At 49.8% G+C, this 19,826-nt stretch overlaps 5 protein-coding genes across 5 annotated transcripts; 3 read left to right on the forward strand and 2 right to left on the reverse strand.

Annotated features, from left to right (window-relative positions):
* Nucleotides 1-658: 658 nt before the first annotated feature.
* Nucleotides 659-1,842, forward strand: AtWU_07864 (RNA recognition motif domain-containing protein; the record flags this gene model as incomplete). Its single annotated transcript, XM_035502973.1, has 4 exons — nucleotides 659-698; nucleotides 785-884; nucleotides 970-1,316; nucleotides 1,382-1,842. 4 exons carry the CDS (start codon nucleotides 659-661, stop codon nucleotides 1,840-1,842), a joined length of 948 nt encoding a protein of 315 aa, XP_035358866.1.
* A 1,848-nt stretch (nucleotides 1,843-3,690) lies between these two features.
* AtWU_07865 (DPY30/SDC1 family protein) lies at nucleotides 3,691-4,036 on the reverse strand (the record flags this gene model as incomplete). Its single annotated transcript, XM_035502974.1, has 2 exons — nucleotides 3,691-3,781; nucleotides 3,864-4,036. The coding sequence occupies 2 exons, from the start codon at nucleotides 4,034-4,036 to the stop codon at nucleotides 3,691-3,693; spliced, it is 264 nt and encodes an 87-aa protein (XP_035358867.1).
* Nucleotides 4,037-4,734: 698 nt separating this feature from the next.
* AtWU_07866 (fanconi-associated nuclease 1) lies at nucleotides 4,735-7,324 on the forward strand (the record flags this gene model as incomplete). Its single annotated transcript, XM_035502975.1, has 2 exons — nucleotides 4,735-5,237; nucleotides 5,287-7,324. The coding sequence occupies 2 exons, from the start codon at nucleotides 4,735-4,737 to the stop codon at nucleotides 7,322-7,324; spliced, it is 2,541 nt and encodes an 846-aa protein (XP_035358868.1).
* Nucleotides 7,325-7,555: 231 nt separating this feature from the next.
* On the reverse strand, nucleotides 7,556-8,662 carry AtWU_07867 (40S ribosomal protein uS15; the record flags this gene model as incomplete). Its single annotated transcript, XM_035502976.1, has 4 exons — nucleotides 7,556-7,729; nucleotides 7,789-7,835; nucleotides 8,350-8,382; nucleotides 8,461-8,662. The coding sequence occupies 4 exons, from the start codon at nucleotides 8,660-8,662 to the stop codon at nucleotides 7,556-7,558; spliced, it is 456 nt and encodes a 151-aa protein (XP_035358869.1).
* A 6,512-nt stretch (nucleotides 8,663-15,174) lies between these two features.
* gprM lies at nucleotides 15,175-16,917 on the forward strand (the record flags this gene model as incomplete). Its single annotated transcript, XM_035502977.1, has 5 exons — nucleotides 15,175-15,250; nucleotides 15,318-15,413; nucleotides 15,479-15,633; nucleotides 15,686-15,824; nucleotides 15,881-16,917. The coding sequence occupies 5 exons, from the start codon at nucleotides 15,175-15,177 to the stop codon at nucleotides 16,915-16,917; spliced, it is 1,503 nt and encodes a 500-aa protein (XP_035358870.1).
* Between the last annotated feature and the right edge of the window lie 2,909 nt (nucleotides 16,918-19,826).

Consider the following 19,826-nt stretch of genomic DNA (forward strand, 5'->3'; position numbering starts at 1 on the left):
ATTTCTTTCTTTGCGTTACCCGGATTTCCCCTTTCTGCATGTTTGCTTTTCTTTCCTTGACTCCCTACTACTACTGCTGCTGTTGCTGCTGAGGGAACAAACATAGGCTGGCCAGGCGTTGGGTAGGTCAGAAACTGGGAATTTGGTGGATTAGAACAGTAGCCATTCTCAGGTAATGAACTTTACAGAATGTAATCATGTCAATTCGCATTCATTTCCCATTTTATTGTAGAGATATATAGCCTCACTCCATAGTGTGGAACAGTATTGAATGGCTGGTATGGAGAATCGGCCTTGGCACGACGGCAGAGCCGCGGGCGGTCCAGAATGGCTTATGGAAGACTCGCCGCGCTCGACTTTCTTTCCCGGTTTCTCCCCCTTCTTTCATCATCACCACCGATTTCCATCTCTTCCTCCATCCATCCTTTTTGCCTTCCTCCCTTATCCCCCTTCTTCTCTTCTTCTTTCTAACCTCTCGGAAATCAGAGCCATCTTAGCTTCCTGGCTTTCTGATATCCGCGTCGGATAGCTATCGGGTTCGGTTGTTGAATTTTTCTGCCTCTCACTAGCACTTTCCTCGGTCTGCGTCGCGCGCGCGCCTTCTCATCCCTTTTCACCTCACTCAGCTCTCTCATTCGTCTTTTCGATTTCCGTCATTATGGCTACAGAGTACGATAACGAGAACGGTCGCTACGACGGTATGTCAACCGGTCATCTTGCCTCGCCAGCTCAGCTGATCTCCCCGGTAACATCATCACAACAATGCTGACTTGCTGCTGCTCAGACGAGCCCCGTTTCGCTCGCGACCGCAGCGCATCTCCTCGCGATGAGCCTCGTGCTGATCGCACCCGCAGCCGTTCTCCCAACGGTCGCGTCGATGATCGGTATGTTTACGTGCAGAGCTGGCTAGCTAGCTAGCTAGCCGTACCCAAGACGCCAGCCAGACTGACTGGAGCTTCTTTCTAATAGCGCCCCCATTGATCCCCGCAAGAACCTCGATGACGAGGAGGGTGCTCTCAACACTGGATCCAACCTGTTCGTCACTGGTATCCACCCCCGTCTGACCGAGTCGGATATTTCGCGTCTGTTCGAGAAGTACGGCGATGTCGAGAACTGCTCGATCATGGTCGACCCCCACACCAAGGAGTCTCGTGGATTCGGTTTCGTCAAGATGGTTACTGCCGAGCAGGCCGATGCCGCTAAGGAGGGTCTCCAGGGCGAGGTCATCGAAGGCCGCACCCTGAGCATCGAGAAGGCTCGCCGTAGCCGTCCCAGAACCCCGACTCCCGGAAAGTACTTTGGTCCTCCCAAGCGTGGTTAGTTATTGTCCAGACTCCCTCTGTATATCGATATATGGCTTATGCGTGTTCAAATTTGTTAGATTTCCGTGGAGGTCACCGTGGTGGCCGTGGCGATCGCTATGATGATCGTCGTGGTCCTTATGGTGGTAGCTGGCGCCGTGGTGACGACTACCGCTATGGCCGCTATGACTCCTACAGCGACCGCCGCGACTATGGTGGTCGTGACTACCGTGACTACGGTGGCCGCCGTGACTACCGTGATGACTATGGTTACCGCGGTGGTGGCAGCAGCGGTGGCATTGATCGCTATGCTTCCGGTGGCCGCGAGGACCGTTACAGCCGCGACGACCGTCGTGACGACCGCCGTGAGGAGCGTCGTGGCGGCAGCGGTGGTGGCTACTATGACCGCGATGCTAACCCCCCGAGTTACGGCTCCGCAGCTCCTGCTCGTGATGCCTACGCAGGCGGCGGCGGCAGCAGCAGCGCTGGCGGTGGCGGCCGTTCCTATGACCCCCGTGACGACCGTTACAGCACTAGGTAGGTGAAGTTTTGACTGATCTGGACGGTCGGAACACGGCCCAGAGCACGTAATTTCGTCCAGTGATGGGTCCGTTTAGCCTCCGCGCTTCTTTCAATTTTTCTCCCCACGCCTTTTGTTTTCTGTGACATTCCCTTACTTACCCTATTTCCTGGAATGGTTTTTAATTCCCAATACCCCCATTCGAATGGAATTGCGCTCAACGGGCTACGGTGGGGCGTCATCTGTTGTCTTGTCGAAAATGGAGAGAAGAAGTCTTCATCGCATTCACATGTCATCCGGCGAAACCGACATGTCACCGTTTATGCGACCAGTCGATCTTCGAAAGAGAAAAGAAAAACCAAGGGAAAAAATAAGAAGAAAAAAGAAAAGGAGAATCCTATGTGGTGTCGTCGGCACTCCTCACACGCTGATGTTTTCTTTTGTTAAATTCGCTCGCAACACCGGAATATTTGGCGGCATGGGAAAGAACAAGAACTTTAACGTTGTAATTCCTCGGATTGTCAGATGGGTTCAGCACACTGCTACATTTCACTCTTCAACCCTTCCGGAAACTTGGTCGTTATCTCGCTAGTCAGCTGTTCGCCTTTGTTTGCGTCTTTGCGTCTTATACAACTCATCTTAACGTAACGACTTTCGATTGTATTCGGCCAGAAGCTTCCATAAATCTGCTCAGCCTGCAGAGGCTATTGCTTACGCCCTGGATCCCGCTCTCTGCACCCGGCGGTCTGCAGGGAGGTCGACCAGTGTCGCGCGGCACCAGTTCGCCATAGCGTTTGCGTTGTAGTATCGCCAGGGGAAGAAGTCCAATTCTCGCAATAGAGCCAATCCGATGGCAGCAGCAAACAAGTGGACCCTGTAATTCCGGGCGTCGGTACTTTTTTCCCCCGGTGCGATCGATAATCCGGCCAAATGGAAGGGGTGGGGATTGAGGTAGGTTCGATCGGTCTGAGACTGATTGAAAATATGAATATCAGAATGCTACTATGCTCTGATTGACCTAGGTTGAGAGCATGGGACATCTACGGGTGTCTCTTGTTCTTTTTTTCTTCATTTTCTTTTTCACTCCATTTTTTTCCACCATCATCTCATAATGGCTAACTGCAGGGCAGCATGCTTGATATCTGTTGTTACATAGATATTTCCGTTGCGTTTGGGTCTAGGGAATAAATTCGTTCTGTTTCAGATTGGTTCTCGCTGTGCTCCCTTGTAGCATTCCGTACCTTACATGGAGAATTTAGACCCTCGTTTGGGGCGTAGGTAGATAGAGCATAGACGTGTAAGCAAGAGTCTTATCTTATGTCTAGTATCTAGGCAACATGCAGTCTCCAATGACTGCCTGGTCCATAAGCAAACCCGTGCCTAATATGCCCAATACAACGGATATTCAGCCACCAAGCTAATCGTACATTTCCATCCATATCATAACCTCGTAACCGCATTATTTCCACCCCAGTGAGTCAAAGATGCACTCACTCACTGCCCCAAGAAACAAGAACCCATAGCTAGGGTGCGAGCAACCTCTCCATATGCCAAAGCTATCCAAAATCCAACCAATTCGGTCTATCTGTGTGGTGGCGCGTCTCAGACTGAACGACTAGAGTAGACTAGACCAGATCAGCATCCATCCATCCATGATCTCCTCCTTGTTGCTCTTATGCAGATGAGATGAACCTTGAAAGTATCCACTTCACGTACAGCAGCACATATTGATATTCTTATGTATGCGTCCACTGAGATCTTAGCCAGCCTTTATTCCACCGTAAATAGTATGGGATCGTGTATGGGCTTGTTGATCGTCTCGTGTAACACATCACGGATCAGCACCAATGGTCGTTTGAACAAGAATGTCTACTCCGGCGTCTTCGAAACACCCTGCTGTTCGATTTCATTGCTCTTCTGGATGAGGTATTCGCCGAGGACGCGGAGGGGGTTAGGTGGTCTATCATCATGTTATAGACACGGTCAGCTCACGAATACTCCATCGAATAAGATTAGAAGAATAGTGAGGATGGTATACGCACTGCTCCTTCGCAACGACCGTCATCCCATCAAGAAGATGCGGCACAATCTTCTCATTCATGTATCTTCTAATCGGGGCGCCGCCGGGACGCACTTGGTTGGTGGTGGTGGTGGCGGAGGGAGTTGCAGCGGCGGAGTCGGCACCGGGGGTGTTTGCAGCTGAGTCGGAAGCCATGGTTTTGTCTTTCTCGGGGTTAAGAGGTGGGTGTGATTGTGGTTGTGATGATGGTGGTTGGTTCTGGGGAGGGAAGGGAGTGGTGGTAGTAGAAGTAGTAGATTGTGTTGGAGGATTAGGTTGAGGTTGAGGTTGAGTTGTTGTTGCTGTTGCCTGCTGTAGGAGGGGACAATTTTAGTGAATGGTTAAAAGTGGTCCAACAATGAGAATAAACAGAATTGTAGACGTCAATTGAGGTGAATTTGGTTAATGGGGGCAAAATTAAGAAATTCGAGACAGAAGTAAAACAAAAGCGGAGCAAGTTGCAACTGCTCCGCCTGTGGGGATCGCGACGGAGAGTTGTACTGTGCAGGAGTGGTTCCTGGCAGTTCTGGGTTGTTTCTTACCGCGTTGTCATCGGCCATGGTTTATATTTGTCTGAAATTTGATGTGCTTGTAAGTTCGATATGATATTTGAGAGATATGGGATTATATTCGATGAAATTGGCTCTGCTGACTGCATGTGCTTCATCTTGTGCTTCGGAGCATCAGCATCAGTGCAAACAGTGCAAAGTATATATGATGCTTGTCTGTATCGGGATATAGTGGTCAGGTGACTTCGTGTCTTTCCGCGTCACGTTCTTTTTCCAGTAGCGAGATGCAGATGGAGAGGCTATCATTGCAGACTATGTGTTAGTAACTGCTGCTCGGGTTGCAGCATGTCCCTGCTGCACTACTGGGACACTCTTCGTCCTTCCGCAAAGCGCAGGAAAACTACCAAGGAAGAGACTGACACCGGCGATGAGAAAGACACTCCCGACTCGTCTGATAGTCCGCTGATAAAGTCCTCTGAAACACCGCTGCCGGAGCGACTAGATTACAATCCAATTCCTGTTGAAGCTGGGTTTGGGGCTGCTGGAGATGACTCTGAAATACCACCAAACAGCCAAACCGAACTCGAGTCGTCCCTGCCTTCCATCCAGGCAGACAATCGCGCAATCGAGGAATATGAAGCTTCGCGCGCAGTTGACGACGAGAACGAGCCGGACCTCCGGCAGAGACTGAGGGACGGTACATGGCGCAAGGGTCGGAGTTCGATCTACGTGGATGCGTTCAATCTGGCACTGGAAACTGTGCTGGATGAGGAGGCGCATCTGTTCGATGAGGCGGAGATGGAAGTGTTCAGGCAGTGGCGAGAACTGGACTATGAGTCTCAGTATTTGTATGTCTACCTGGTTTATATTCGTAAGATCCTTAAGCTGACTGTGAAGGTATGTGCGTCTATTCCTCCGCAAGACCTCTGCCTGGCACCGAGTCAACCGGCTGGGTTACTACTCGGATATTGCAGACATGCCTCGAGTAGTAGCTGAACTGCGCCGCGCTCGCAAGCTTCCATCGGCATCTGAGGATGGAAATTCCACAGATGACACCGTCCCCGTTGATACGGGCTTCGTCTTGGGTCAAAATGGCGAGTTCAAATTCGCCGAGGAAATGAATCAGATAACCACGCTGGAAGAAGCGTCCTCGCTCTTACTCCTCGATGAGTTGAAAACGCTCGCGAAAGACGCCAAAGTAACAGGGAAGAGCAAAAAAGAGCTCATAACCGCTCTACAACGATCAAGTCAGAAACAAACAGGCCTGGACTGGAACAGTAAATCCAACGGCAACAACAGAGACGACCACTTCATCCAGAAAATCCTCGATTACACCGGCGACTGCATCCGACTGGCCTCCGGCCCTCGTGCCCTATTCGAACGAGTCCATCTAGTCTTCTACCGGTCCACCGAATGGACCGAGAAATCACTCACCACCATCATCCTAGCCAAGATCTCCCGCAGAAACTTCCCAGAATACGTAGTCTGTCGAACCAACTCCATCTTCCCCTCGCGGGAGATCCTCCTAGAATTCGAATCCGCCCTGCGCACTCAATACCAAATCGACAACCTCCTCGAGTTCAACGGCACTCCCACCGTCGAACTGCTAACCCAAGTCAAAGACCTCGCATACAAAGTCTATCCCCGGTGGAAAACCCTCCTCCACCAGGAACAACAAAAAGAAGACACCATCTACGACTACAACGAAGGCGCCTATCTCCGCCGATTCTCTCCAGCATGGGTATACACTCGCATCATCCACAAAGGCCTCCACCCCCTAGGCCGCTTCAAAGAGCACGAAGAGGAGCACCGTCTCCTCTCCGAACTCCTAGCCCAGCGTCTCTTCCACGCCGCCCGTCGCGGCGCATGGTACCAGCGCAAAGCCCTCCTAGAAGAACACTACCTGTGGGCCCTGAAGTCCTCTGAAGGACGCAGCGAAGAAGCTCAACGCAAGCACTGGCGCCGCATCGCCCTCCAAACCTGTGAAGTAGGCCTGCAGGACCCAGACTGCCATCTCATCTACCACTATGACCTCCAAAAACGAATCACCAAGCTCGAAAGAACCCTGAAGGTCGTGAAACGCGAACAGCACGACTTCGGGCACGTCAGACTGGCCAAACCCGCAGAACGCACGATCGAAGGTGTCCAGATCGAGCGTGACGAGCCAACCCAAACCCAACCCTCAACCCCAGCTGACACCACCACCACCACCACCCCTACTATCACCACCTCCTCCAAACGCGGCCGCCCCACCATCTGGCTCGACCCCCGCGATGGCGGCGAATGCCGCGTCGAAAGCATGTGTCTAAGCTGGTATCAAGACCGTGGCTGGAAGGGCTACCACTCCGAAGGAGGCATCATCAGAACCCTGTTCACCTACCTCTTCTACGACATCCTCTACACCTACGTCCCCAACGTCTTCCAAACCCCCTTTCAAACCAGCCCGCTCGATCTCCACACCGACGCCTTCTACCCAACCCGTCTCTCACAGATAAACCACCGGCTGGTGGAGATCACCAACGGCGAGTCGGAGCGGCTGATTCGCGCTGTCTATGCGGAGCAATCCCCGCGCCAGACGTGCGCGATTGGCCTCGATTGGTCGTTTGAGTTGGATGATTTGGTTCAGATCGTTAGATGTTTTCCCGGTGAGGCCCTCGCGGCTGTTTGTAGGGTCGTTGCCCAGGAGTATCAGGCTCGTGGGGGTGGGGTGCCGGATTTGTTGGTTTGGAGGGTGTATGATGGGGAGGAGGGTAAGAGTGATGGTGATGGTGAGGGTGAGGGGAAAGAAGGGTACGGAGAGGTGATGTTCGTGGAAGTCAAGTCGGCGAATGATCGGTTGAGTGATTCGCAGAGATTATGGATTCATGTTTTGGCGAGTGCGGGGGTGAGGGTGGAGGTTTGTAATGTTGTTGCTAAGGAGGTTATAAGGTCGTGACATATACCAACCAGTATATAGTAACTTATACATGATAGAATATACTAACTATACTCAGTTACAACAACAACTACGGTAATAAATATAGTAGAAAGGTATGTGTATGTGGTCATAATTTTTATTTCATGACTATCGACGGAATCAACCCTTTCCAGATCGACCCAATCAACCACAACGACAGCCACTTCACCACAACAACTTCTAACCCCGCACATGAAGATGTGCACGCGCTTAAGCAACGAGGGTGGAAGCAGTGGCGGACTCGTAACGCCAGGTGGGGGGGAGGACACCGACGGACTTGTAGTAACGAGACAGACGGTGGATACGAGACTCGATGAGAATCAGGCGGAACTTGCTGTCCTTGTCCTTGCGGTTACGCTCAAGGTGCTTGCGGACGGCGACGGCCTGAGCAGAATTGTGAGTATTCCATTTAGATAATTGATGTGGGGGGATGAATGGCATACCTTCTTGATGAGGTGGTACAGGTCCTCGGGGAGCTCGGGGGCAAGGCCTGTTGTAAAATCACTCTGTCAGCCTGTGGTTTGACCAAGCAGAGGCATACGGGATCACGCAAAAGAAAACTTTCAACTTCCCAACTGCATTTCTGCGAGTTGGGGATGTTTGAAGTTTAACTTTCGGTGCCCTCCAGTTTTATGGACATGTTGTGGTATGTTTGGGTTGTGCAGAAATGGTGGGAGGCAGAGAGAGCCGGGATTGCTGCGATTGCGATTGCGAGACTGTGGGTTTGCGAGTGTGCATGTCGATACGGAGTAGAGTCGAGAACGATTCCGGGTATGTTTCAACCTCATTCTCTTGTCCCTCTTCTTCTTCTTCACTTTCGTGCAGAATATATATCGTATCGGTTGTCCATCAATAACTCGAATCGAAATCGCCGGATATATTCCAATCCGGGTCCTGCGGCTGCTGCTCTGCTCGCGCCCATTCCTGCCATATTCACATCCACAAACATGCTCATGCAACTGGTGCGACTGGTGAAAGGGAATAACATGTCGGTGATGTCGTACCGTTGGACTTCAAGATACGGAGGATCTTGTTACCTATTCACATTCCATATATTAGTATCCTTTCCTATCCCTCACTTTTTGCTTCTTGATATTCCAGGAGAGTTTTCTTACCAGTGACAGTCTTGACCTGGGCAACACCGTGGCTGTCACGGAGGACAACACCGATCTGGGAGGGGGTAGCACCCTTCTTGGCGAGCTTGCAGATCTGCTCAACAACCTGCTCGGTGGAAGCCTTGAACCAGCTCGGGGGAGTGCGAGAGTAGGGGAGAGCGGAGGACGAAATGCCCTTTCCCTTAGAGTGAAGGCGACCCATTTTGATTGATTGGTGGTGTTGACGGGGGGTGGTTGTCGAACGGGTTGTGAGTGAGCTGGTCGAGTATCGAAAAGTTCGAGGAGGACGAGGTTATTTTTTCGTTGGGTGGATTTTGCGATCGTGGGTCACGTGGAATCCAGATTTGCCGGTATTGTTGTGGGTATGGTCATGTGATGTGGGAGTTGGGTTCGCTTATTTTTTTCTTTCCGGAGCTTTTTAAGCTCCGTTTTGACTTTCTTTGAGTCTTGGGATTTTGTTTCTTGTGGTATGCCAGCGAGCTGCTGCAGAGTTTATGATGCTCTGTTACCTTCTATTCCACGAAATGTTCCTCTACTAATTGCTACAGCTAAATTGCTGGCAAATTTGATATTCAGGTTAGTTTTCACTCCTATGTTATTTTACCCTCTGCTTTACAGGATGAAACACACCTTACTTTTTATTTTTCTGGTACCTCTTATGTCAGAGATAGGCTTCGGTCTATCTCGATGATCTAAATGGACTTCTGATATCCTTTCATTTCGCAAAATGTTATGTCATGGGAGTTGAGACGCATTGTGCTGACTCGCATCAAGATAGGTTGCCAATATTTGATTCGATAATATTCTGGTGTCGAGGGATGGGCTTAATAGTGCAATATATCAATGAATTCATATTTCTCAATGGAACTACGGTGTTTTCCCTGCTCGTGTAGATCATGGAGTTCGGGGCGATCCCATATTGTAAATGTACAGGAATGTAGAGGATTGGCGAGACAATGTCTTGAGCATGCAATCCGATGGGATGTCTGCCCGCTGCCATCGCCGAGTCCTGTCGTATTGAGGCTTTATACTACTGAGTACTGCGATGGCACCGGCAATGCCTGAGCCATTTACGATCGGAAAGGCTGCTTGAAGAGAATCACGCAGCCTCGTGGAGTCGTAAAGCTCATCATCCACCGTCCAACATACAAGTCATCATTGCTGCACTTCTCCATCAGTGTCAAGCAAATGCAAGCAGTATCACACCGCAACGAGGCATCGCTTTCAAGACATCCTCATGCATCCGCTTCAGCATCGCAACTCCCTCCCCACATGCTGTTATCGGGTTCCTGGATTTTCAGCGTATTCCGCGCGACGCCCTAGAAAATTCGACGACACAGTGTGATTTGTCCATCAAGATTCCAAATCAACTCACATAGACGCGCAGACGGACGAACCATGGTCTGCTCTGCGACGTGCATCAAGTGTTGCTGCGAACATCCTGTAGATAGATAGGTAGTCATGACGCGATTTGTCTGTCTATCTGGTTGTCTGCCTCGTGCAGCAACTCCGAAACAACAGCAGACCCGCATAAGCGTAAGTGTAAGCCCTAGCCAACTAGCTACACGGTAATATTCTGTGTGCATATTTGAAGCCAAGAAGACCATTCGCTTGGGCATGGAAGCCTGCGTTGTGGATTGGCGATGTGTCATATCCTAGCAGCAGTAGCAATAGTGGGCTGTGGACACCAGCCGTTGGTACGGAGTAGTGATGATTGAGTCACTGACAGGCTTCATCCAAACCCACCAGATGTGACCGCCAGTTGTGGAGCATAAAAGTAGGCAAGTGGGTATCAGCAACACGTTTGTGTTGGAAACGAGGAGAATAGGATCGAATCGTACTTTGTTTGTACGATAGAAGCGGCCATCTTCCGTGTTGTGCGAGATCAGTAACACTATACTCTGTACACCGTAAGTACTCCATGGACTGGAGAATATGCAAGTCTAGACCAGGGACCATAAACTTGGAGGCGATCCAGGTCCATGATTCGACCACTCCATGAGCTGTGCGTTGACGTCTGATCCCAGAGATCGCCAAATCAGACGGTCGAGTGCGACCGACTCCAGGACACGGCGCGGAGAGGGGCAAGTGCAAGGGCAAGCTGAGCCCCGTATGTATCACCATTCAGCAATGAGAGATCCATAGCATTAGACGGAGAGGTGAGATCGTGGGTACCGCAAGTGAGTGTCGGTCTCCACGCGTTGTGACCGGTCAGCTGGTGATGAGCCTATGATCGCCCCCGTCACCGTCACTGCTGGATGACAGCGACTGATTGGCTTGCCCCGTTCATCCACAGCTGATGGCGCAGTTGCACGGGCTAGATACTTCGTGCGGGATCTGAGATGGATCGCTGGGATATGCTGGGGGGGGGCGAGAGTGAGAATTGCCTCTTGCGGCATCCGAGTCCCGATGTGCCTTTTCTTGCCTTCATCGCATGACCTGGTGGGATTTCACGGTCGCTGCTGTTCTGCGGGCTGATTTGCCCCGCTAGTAGAGCTGACCGTATACAAAGCTACACCAGTCAAGACTCGAGAGTGAGAGGTAGCACAGACATCACAGATAGCTGAAAGGATGTCCAACGGACGACCAGTTGGATGATTGATTTCCCTCTCGTTTTGCTGATTCGTCTCCTGTCAACTGGCTTGGCGGCCAGGTTTTGTTCTGACAGCCCTATAAGCTATAGTGCAGGTAGTCCCGGCTTACTATTGGATTCCTTCCGGGGAAGTAGCATCCAAACACAATAAGCAAATAGGAGAATTTGAGTTCTCTTCGCCAGGGGTACAATGGGAATATTTCCCCGCGCGCATCGCGTATGTTTCTTGCTTATTGTGTGTCTGTAGATACTAGTCGCTGATCGTCTCATTAGTATATCAAAGTCACCAGGGGGTAAGGGACTAACTATCAGAATTTTCCATAGTCTGTACTTTAGTTGTTTCACTAGCAATGCATTGCTTTTGCTGCCACCATACGGATGTAAAAAGTACTGCGTAGGTCGAAAGGAATCCTTGATTATACTACATAGTATGTAATAGATAGCGGCCAGGCCTGCATGGCACTGCCAACTAGTCTATGATAGACCAGAAATCACTCATGCACATCTACCAACTACCAAGGTAGCGACATACTTCCAGGAGATGAATTTGAATTCAATAGCAAAAACCCGATTGGGAAAGTCTAATCAGGAAACCGCGGAAAAGACACAAAGAATACTTTGGATGGAAAGTTCCACGACGGACGAAGCTTCGATACGAGAATCGATGTCGTCTGCAAAGACATCGAGATACCTCCCGTGCAACTTTGGTTAAGCTATAACTTAGTATCGACTGAGTTAAGTTAATCTCTCGTATTGCGGGATGCGCGGGAGCAATGCCGATGGACGGGATGGAGGCATAATTGGAGACTGACAGTTTCATCCACCCGGCAAACTTAGTCAGTGCTATGGAGTAATTAACTAGTTAGTAGCTATTCTAGACTCGGGTAGAGGGAAGATAGCCAAGCGAAACAAACTGTCGCAAAAGGCCCCATATAAGTGGGAATTTGAAAAACTTTGTAATCCAGCTAAGTCAGTACTTTTAACTCAAGACTAGAAGCCGCGAAGAGAATGTGGCAAATGTTTATTTCCTATTCTTGACGAAGCCATTTATAGAAATGCTCCACGTGTGGTTACGTCTGTCATGTCGTGGTGTACGGAGTAGCTGTGAGGACTATGGAGTAAGCCAGCTAGCTGACCATCTCCTGGTCAGTGTTTGAGATAGATACATGAGTCCATAGGTTGAACGAACAATGGGATTGTGGGAAGAAGCGAAATCGAAATCGACATCGACAAAAATCTAGCACCCGCCCGTAGATTCCACTGAAAGATTGAAGATCGGTATATACCCAGTCCTGCATCGAACAGCTGGCTCACTTTCTGTCCACATTACCCAATGAGGGAAATAAGCATACCCCCTTCTCAAAAGCTTGGTCTACCGAATCTCGCTACCCAGTTTCCATTGTTTCCAAGGTTCTTCCTGAGGAAATTGATAGCTAACCACTACCGAAGTCGATCAATGCTGATATGCAAAACCCACTTCTATCAACCGGAACAAGGCTAGAGGAACGTCAATCCATACTGGATCACGCAAAAGCTCCAGGCAGCTAACAAGGGGAAGCTAAACTAGTATACCAGACTTCGGTGCCGGGAGTGGATGCCCTAAATTTAGCCGGACGAGGGAAGGTTCCCCTCGGTAGACTTCAACTACCGTGAATTGCTTAACGAACAAGAAGGTTGATGTCGATCAGACCCGCGGCAAATTCCCGCGCAACGGGATATCTAGACCATCTGTTTAGCGATGAGGGTTTGTTGGGAATGATGAACCTGCACTAACTGGACCCGATATGCGGCTACGGCAGACTGGATGCAGGTCCGTGTGGCAGTTCGAGGAATGGATGCAACCTCGATGGCGATGGGCACAAGTGCAGCGGTCGCGGCACGATGTAGTATTACTAGAGTAGTCGGTTGGTCCATGCGCCCGCCGCCACTGGGGCATCGATCTAGATTATACACGGTATGTGGAGGGGTTTTTGCAATTGATGCCCGTGCCGATGACGATGGCAGTGCGACAGAGGCGTCGTTGTTGAGTTGTATTACTCCTGTGCTTACGTGCTGGGTTACTAAAAGTACTTTACTTGGCTGATGATTGTGTTTGGAGTGGACCATTTTGTCCCTGAAGTCCGTGGCTACACAGTCAGGGGCACAGATGGCAGATCTCCTTTGTTTTGAGTCACACCAGGTATCAGATGGCTCAAGATTGAGAGACCAGGGGGTAAAGCAGAAAAAAACAACCAAGATAACTGCAACATAGCACAGAGTAAATCCTAGGAGTTATGTAACGTGACCACAGAAAGACCATTCAATTCCCATGGAACCACTATCGAGTCAAAACCCGGCTATGGGGAGTTTAGAGTCTCGTGGCAGGTCGACCCTCACCCAGGGGCAAGGGCTACTGGTCTACTGCAGACTACGATGGATACAGGCAGTAATCGTCGCGACACTCGTGCGAAGCCGGTCGAACTCAAAACGACCAGGATGAGTCTTCTAGTGGCTGGGAAGGTTGCTGGTTCGGGTATAGTGGAGGTTGATCGAAGTGCCTTTCCACCCCTGCCTGCATACGAAGCCCCTCCGACGCACTAAGCAGAGGCACTCACTGTAAGGTACGCGGATGGTTGCTGAGATTTTTCCCTCCTGCAGGCTGTTGGCCAGTCCAAGAAATCCTAAATTTTTACCTCCCGAGGAATTGTGGGAATGAAATCCTTAACCTTGGCCAATAATCATCCTGCAGTAGGGACGATGTGATGTGCTCCATAATATACGAGATGTGAAAATTTTTGTAGAGCAACTCCTGCCCGAAAATGGGGACGTAGTAAGATCCCCATTATTGCAGCAAAAGACTGGAAAATAATGGGATTGTTATCGTGCCCTAAACCAGCACACGCAGGAAGAGGCGGCGGATAACTTGTCACTAACGTTTAGGATGACTCTCCCCCCTCAAAAAAGATAGCCTAGACTAGTGAGTTTCATACCCCGAGAGGAATCAATGGCTCACTATCTCATCACTAAGAGAATTATGGAAGCCTCCCCCGAGAGATCCATGGATGGCTGGGTGGGTCTCCCCTCTTCCAGCAACAACTAAGTAGCCGACTCCGTTAAGGAAGCAGTATCTAAACGAAAAGGCCCAGCAAAAAGCTACGGCGCAGGTCCAGTCGGTATTTCGACGGCCAATCAGCAAGACGAAACCACTCCGATCCATGCAGATGCAGGCATCGCCAATTTACCCAAAGGCGTTAGAATCCTGGCGTCGAAGCCAGTGTCAACCAGAATCAACCCAAGTCAACCAACGTCCGCGGCGACGGCATCTGATTCCCCGCTCGTGGTCTTTGCCCTACCACCGTCTCCCAGGCCTCTCGTTCGTTCGTTTCCTTCCTCTCCTGATTCCACCTGGTCCCCGATGCTACTCACTAGCTCACTTTCCTTTTTGATTTTATTATTGGTTTTTCGATTTTCTGTACTGCCTCTGCGCCTCCCAGTCAATTGGAACCCCGACGGAGCTTGGGACTCGCTCCTTCTGTCTCTCTTTGCCCAGAATGGGCGTTGTCGCACGAAGCCAGTCGAATGGAGTGCAGCAACTCCACCAAGCCCATCAATGCCCCTGGTGCCAAACCTTACCGTAGTCTCTCTCTCGCCGTTCCGAGCCATGGAGGGGAATTCCACCGTCTATCGTCAGAACCCAATGAGCGACGCCCCAGACCATGGCGACGCTGCGTTGCTCTTGTGTGAACGGACCTCCTATCAGTCCATGGCCATTGCCCCAACCAATCCTCTAGTGGTGCCCAGAACGGTACCATCTTTCTGGTCGTCGGTACATCATCCATTGCCCTAGCTCGTAGTTAGTATATCTGATCAGCCTTCCCACCCCCCATGTCCGTCCGCGCCCACCTGCCTCTTGCTCCCCTCTCTTCCTACTAGTATCATGCGATAAACCACAAGGCTGTCTGTTCGATCGATATCAATCGTTCCACGGCCGTGAGCCTCTTGCGCGGGGTAACCACGCCTGGCACAGTCACTAGTATAGTATTGTCGATAATCCCGCCACTCGTTTGCCCCCGAGGGACAGGACATGACCCTCCCCGGCCCTCTCTCGCATCCGTCGCATAATCACGAAGATTCCTACCACTATGGCCAACGAAACATTGTCTGGATATTGTCCGACTCCTTTCCTCCAGGAGTCACTGTTCCCATCGAAAGGTGGATGTACGCTATCCCTTGCTAGTGTGGACCCAATCGCCGGTGACTGAACTGATCGTGTGCTTCGTCGCAGTCATTGATGGACGGTTTTGTGAGGAGCTTACCACAGAGCATGGCAAGGTCTCTTGCTGTCTTCCATGCCCATTGGCAGAATGGACCTATGGCGAAAGTAAGTCCACTGCCCCTGCTGCCGTTATTCGAAAAGCCTAGCTAACCAGAACTTGTCGCATCCAGAATTGATCTCCCAAACCAAGGTCGCAAGTTGGCTTGGTGTCGCTACATTGCCCCTGTGCATTTTCCTCCTGGTATCATTCGCCGTGCTGCCCCCGAAATGGACGCATCGTCATTATTTGAGCATCTGCTTCACCCTGGGAATCTGCTGTATGGAGGTGGGTAGACTGCCATCGCGAATCAACTGCCCTGTATTGACTCGATTCCCAGATCGCCTTCATCATCCCGCTAGGAGTCAAGCCAGAGCAATGCTACAACCAAATCACCCCCAATGACATGCACACCGACTTGTCATGCGCCTTTACCGGTTCCCTACTCCTCTTCGGAGGCTGGGTATGCGTCGTATTCAGTAAGCCTCAACACCATCCACCACCACCAGCAATTACCACTAACCAGCGACTACAGGTTTCATCCGCACACTAGCCTTCCACCTTCAAGTCTGCTGGGAAATCATGCTCGGCCCGAAATTCATGTGGACAGCACTCATCCTAGGCTGGGGTATTCCCGCCGTCGGTCTGACTGAGATGCTCATCCTTACTGGAGTATCCTACCGCTTCGGCACCGTCTGCCACATCAACGTCCACGACAGCAACAGAGACTACTGGGCGCCCGTCGTTGCATTCGCCGGAGCATCCCTCTTCCTCCAATTCGCCACCCTCGTCTACTGCATCTACATCTACGTCAAATCCATATATGACGAGGAAACCTCCACCACCAGCTCCGGTCTTCCTTCCTACTCCGCCAGTGTCCGCACCGTCACAGCCCGTCAAGCCTACCGTCGCGTCCGCCGCGTCCTGCAACTCCAATGGCGCGGTGTCGCCCTAGTCCTCGTCATCTTGACCAACGTCATCTTCTTCGCCGTCGTCTTCATAAAAATGGATAACCATCTCACCTCCACCGTCGCTAATATAAAACTCGCCACCCCCTGGCTCACCTGTCTCGTCGAAACTAAAGGCAACGTCCAGAAATGCTACAGTGAAGCCGAAGCTATCGTCCCGAACAAAGCCACCCTCCTCGCTGTCCTGATTCTACTGGCGACGGTCGGCTTCTGGAACTTCGTCCTATACGCCCGTCCTTCTATCTTCGTCGGTTGGGGCGAATTCTTCAAAGCCCGTGTTACGCAGCCTAACGAGTTCGTCTCTGTCGATGCGCGCAGAGGAACGCCGGATCCTCGCGCTTACGAGATGATCTCCGGATCGAGTCTGCCCCCGTATAAGACCCCTGAGCCAGTTGTGCGGTCTCCGAGTCCCGCACGGACGATGGGTGCCCGTAGCCCGGAAGCCAAAGGCGGGCAGCACTATGGTCGCGAGGCTCGTTATGTACGGCCTTCGATGAGTTTCTCGTCTCCGAGACCGCCTAGTGCGACGCAGAATGGCACGGAACGTGAATGGGACCCAGAAGCTACGTTTGCTAAAAGCCATTCACAGAAGGGGTCGATATGATGCAGTGGGATTGGCGTTTGTAACATGGTTTGGTTAGGTTTCTTTGTTAGCATGGGGCGCATGGAAAAGCCGCTCTATATTATTATTATTACTGTGTGATGTGATGTGAGACTACTAACTGTTTACGGCTGGATTTGATGTTTTTATATACCCTGATGCATTGATGTTTGTATGTATACAATACCCTTAGAAGAAGAAGAAGAAAAGAAGAAATGAATCATTACACATACATCAATTCCTTTCCACATTCTATGACTCTTACAGTGGGAAATTTATTAGTTAGTGGTCACTCCTGCAGTGCCACTACGGTAGTACAACGAAGGAAAATAACCAAGGTCCACCCCCAAACCTTAACTTTCCCCAACGGTCTCGCAGTCAGTCACTCAGACTACTCAGTCAGCATAATGAAATCCTTTCGGCTAACTAACTACAAAGTAACTAGTTATATCTGAATCCCCCGCAGGGCTAATACTAATGCTAGTAATAATTACTGCCAGCGACAAGCGGAGATGGCACCACCGCCACCACTAAATTCAATTCAATTCTTTTCTTTTCTCTCCTCCGGTCTAGAATCTCTTGGCCTTCTTTTCCCCCTCTTTTCTCTAGCGTAGCATTGTTAAGTGACATGACATGATTGACATGACTATCTTTCTCCCTTTTTGGTCGAACTCAATTCAGTATGTGTTCGCCCTTTGCTTTGCATGCTTTCTTTCACTTTGGAGGAGTTGGATCAACGGATCATCGCTGTGAGTATCCGTTCTTGTCCTGGATATGTATGGCACAGACGTGGTCACAACGGATGTTGGGATCGGGATTGTGATTGTGATTGATGAATGCCGAGGCAGGATGCACAAGCATGCTGGCAGTTGTCATCATCCTCGGAGTTAAGCTTGTAAGGTAAGTTGAGGTTAGTAGTTGATGGCATCGCACGGCACTCCGGCATCGGATGGATGGATGGATATAAACCCTGTAGTTTATACTAAACCGATTAGGTAGTCAGCCCCGTGTGAGGTGGCTGTAGGGTTTACTGTCTGGTTTTCTCTTCTTTCTGGGTTATACTTTTTGTGTTTTGAACGGGTTCATATATTTCATATTTATCTTTAATGTGTCTGTGGAACGTAAATTGGTTCAGGCACTGGGTTCAGGTAGGTGTGGTGTACATGTTACGCATGTTTTGATTATATTGAGTGGTAATCATACTACTAGTGAAGGCACACGTGCTTAGTGCTTAGTGCTTACCTAGTACTTGCATACTTGCATACGGAGAATATATATAACGCCACTCAATATAGTATCTCCCCCGCGGGGAAACTGGCCAGACTATTCTCTAATTTATTTTACTAGGTACTAACTAAACGGAGTACTCCGTTCCAGCCGAGCAGCACCGCAGAGGGCAGTAAGTAGGGTAGCGGGTGTGAGATCCTTCCCTGACGCACAGACCTGGTGTATATTAGAGCCGAGGAGTAGAACTACTACGAAGTACTACTCCCGTGGTACTGACTCATCAGTTGAGGGATTATTATGACGGGAGTAGTGCTTACAATCTTTATGAGTATTAATTAGTACTATGTGATTGAGTTATGAGGGTAGTTGAAGATAACTAATGTAAGTTTTATGTGTGTGGGGACTATAGCACTATGTGTATACCCACCCACTATACATTCAAGTATCTACAAAGTAGTTACAGAGTCAACGGTGCATACCTTCCGAGGAACTAATTACTCGCTTCTCTGCTAGAACCAGGCTAACCATCGGGGACCAGAGTGATCATCATTCGGGGTTCAATCGACTAGGAAATCGATCGTCCTCGGGTTCTGCATGTTTTGCCGTGTGGGAACGTGTAATGTGCCGAGGGACACTTAACTGTTCGTAGTACTAGTAGTAGCGGAATATGTGATTGGGTTCGGCAAGTGGTTCATTGCATGCTTAGTATCGCTTGGTTTGACGATATTGGGGGTGGTTCTCGAACATAAATGAAGAATAATGGTTGATTATTTTGTAAGTCTATAGTTAGCAGTCTCTACCTACTACGTACCATTTATCAGTAGAAGTATTTTTCTATCATTAGTAACTAGTACTATAGGGTATATTGAAGGATGATCTTTATCAACTCTACTCGAAGTTATACCATAGCCTCATAGTACTAACCAGTCAAACATTGTATTGATATTCAAATCACTCTCGCAGCATCTAACAAACCAAACAGCAAGTCAACTTAATACCAGTGTGGGCGATCGACACATATAATATCCAAGTCACAACTAAAACTAGTACCCGAACTCATACGCACAATGACCTTTAGTACTAGTTCTGCGCAGGAGTGAGACAAGCGATATTCACCAACTTGTCATTGAAATCAATGTTGTAAAGACTACTCATCCCAGGAGAGGCAATAATCTTTGTATCAGCGTCGTCAATCATACCAAGACACTCCCACCTTTTGCCTTATGTTAGCCACATTTGCACATGATGATGATTAACCATGATTCTGGATTGAACTTACTCTGTAAGATAGCATTGAATACCGTCGGGAATCTGAATAGACGAGACCTGGCGGGTCCTGTGTTTTATTAGAAATATGATGTCTGTAGCAGGAGATATTTCGAATTAACGACTTACAAGTCCGGCTGGTAATCGCTGAGAGTATGGCAGTGGTTGTCCGCAGGGATTTGGACAGTCTCCTTCGTAATACATGTCACTCCATAGAGTAACCTATGGTATATATACATCAGTACTAAGTATGCATTTGTCTGACATGAGATGGGTACTGGAGGGGTGGTCTGTGCCATGCCAAATGACAGCAGACCGAGTAAAGGAAAGAAAGCGTGAGCGAGCCGAATCTTTCTGGAATTCAAGTATCGAAGTGGTAGAGACTGCAATAAGTTTGAAGGGGATACTTAGCTTGTGGG

Source organism: Aspergillus tubingensis (assembly GCF_013340325.1).
Source record: "Aspergillus tubingensis WU-2223L DNA, scaffold_8, whole genome shotgun sequence".
Lineage (NCBI taxonomy): Eukaryota > Fungi > Ascomycota > Eurotiomycetes > Eurotiales > Aspergillaceae > Aspergillus > Aspergillus tubingensis.